The 1,534-nt window shown below is 57.6% G+C and overlaps 1 protein-coding gene across 1 annotated transcript; it reads right to left on the reverse strand.

The window, feature by feature from the left end:
• Positions 1–14: 14 nt before the first annotated feature.
• On the reverse strand, positions 15–583 carry PPTG_19905 (hypothetical protein; the record flags this gene model as incomplete). Its single annotated transcript, XM_008918479.1, has 2 exons — positions 15–49; positions 85–583. The coding sequence occupies 2 exons, from the start codon at positions 581–583 to the stop codon at positions 15–17; spliced, it is 534 nt and encodes a 177-aa protein (XP_008916727.1).
• Between the last annotated feature and the right edge of the window lie 951 nt (positions 584–1,534).

Here is a 1,534-nt window from a genome sequence, read left to right on the forward strand (position 1 = left end):
TGTTGCCCAGGTGCCTATTCCAGGCGAGCCACCGCGCGGACTTGACGTCCTTCATGGTGTTGAGCGCGACCCAGTAGTTCTCACGCGCCGACTCGCTGGCCAGCACGTCCAGCACTGTGTCGACGCTGCCAGGTACACGTGTAATGCCGCGGAACTCGAAGTCGCCGGGTGCGTGCACGCCCTCGGTCGGGTCCTGCGTGATGCTGATGCCGCGCCTTGAGGACGACGCCAAGGACGAGAAAGACGACGACAGCGACGCCCCCAACGGGGACATGGCCGCGGTCGCGTTGACTGTCTCCAGCGGCTGCGTGATACGCTTATACAGACATACGTCGTTCACCTGCTTGAGCGCCACGTAGTGGACGCGCGGGTCTTCCAGCCGCACGCGTGCCATCATCTGATCGGCGTGGTCGCGGATGTACGGCAGCATAATGGAGTGCTGCGCGCCCTCGTTCTCCCAGAGCGCGGCGCCCGCGGCGTCGACGGGGCTCGGGACGGGACTGAAGGGCATGCTGTTGCTGATGCTGCTGGTCGCGGCCGTGGAGCTGCTGTGTACGTGCTTGTCGGCAGCACTGGGCATCATGGCGCCGGCCGGAGAATGGCAAGGAGTCAGGCACTGACAGCGAACTGCAACAGAACGACGCCCCGGCGAGTGTGGGTGTGGCCGGGGCGGCCGGCAGCCTTGTCTGCTCTTGCTCTACGGGCATAGGAGGGCGCGAGGAGCATACTGAGGCCCAGTGAGTTCGCCACAAAGAGCTGCTCTTTACCAAGTCGTAGAGTGGTGGTAACGCGGACACCTCTTTGACCTGTTCGGACGCCCGGCGCGCGCAGATAACGCCTCATGCTCTCGACACGCGAAGTGCTTGGCTACGATGGCAAGCAAGCTGTCCAGCGCCAGAGCGGTACAGTAATATCAGTACAGGCGTTGGAACTCACCTAAATGATGCCAGACGTCCCTATTCTCCGACCAACACCAACACGTGTTCGGGTGAAGGCGGAAGCACGCATTCAGGAAGTCTTCTTGCCATGCAGGCTGCGTGTACATGTATGAGTTATAGAGGCAACTGACGTGTCTGGACTTGCCACAAGAACTTGTTGCTGCTTACATGAATCCTGCAGACTACCTGCTACACTCTAGAATGGGCACTGACAAGCCTCCTTGACAAGTGGCATGACATTAAGCCTCGAAGATATCGCAACCATCCTTGGTACATGTTTGAAAAGCCTCGGCTAAGTGCATTCGCTCCAGGACAGAATCATCAGAATATTTAATCGCCAATGGAGCCGTGGTAGCAACAAGAAAAGCGTTATTGACACCAGGATGATTAACGTCATGCACAGCCGCGGCTATCAGTGCCGAAAAGATCTGTACGGGTGTTAACTTTGGAGCCTCAAGCTTTTGGAGGAAAAAATTGACGTCCCATACGACTGAAGCTGCATGCCTGGAAAGACAACACCAAACAGGTTAGACCAACCGTAACAAATACCGGATACACTACCGAGACGTACAGTGCATTGTGGTAAGGATTCTTGG

Source organism: Phytophthora parasitica (genome assembly GCF_000247585.1).
Source record: "Phytophthora parasitica INRA-310 unplaced genomic scaffold supercont2.213, whole genome shotgun sequence".
In the NCBI taxonomy this organism is placed as follows: Eukaryota; Oomycota; class Peronosporomycetes; order Peronosporales; family Peronosporaceae; genus Phytophthora; species Phytophthora nicotianae.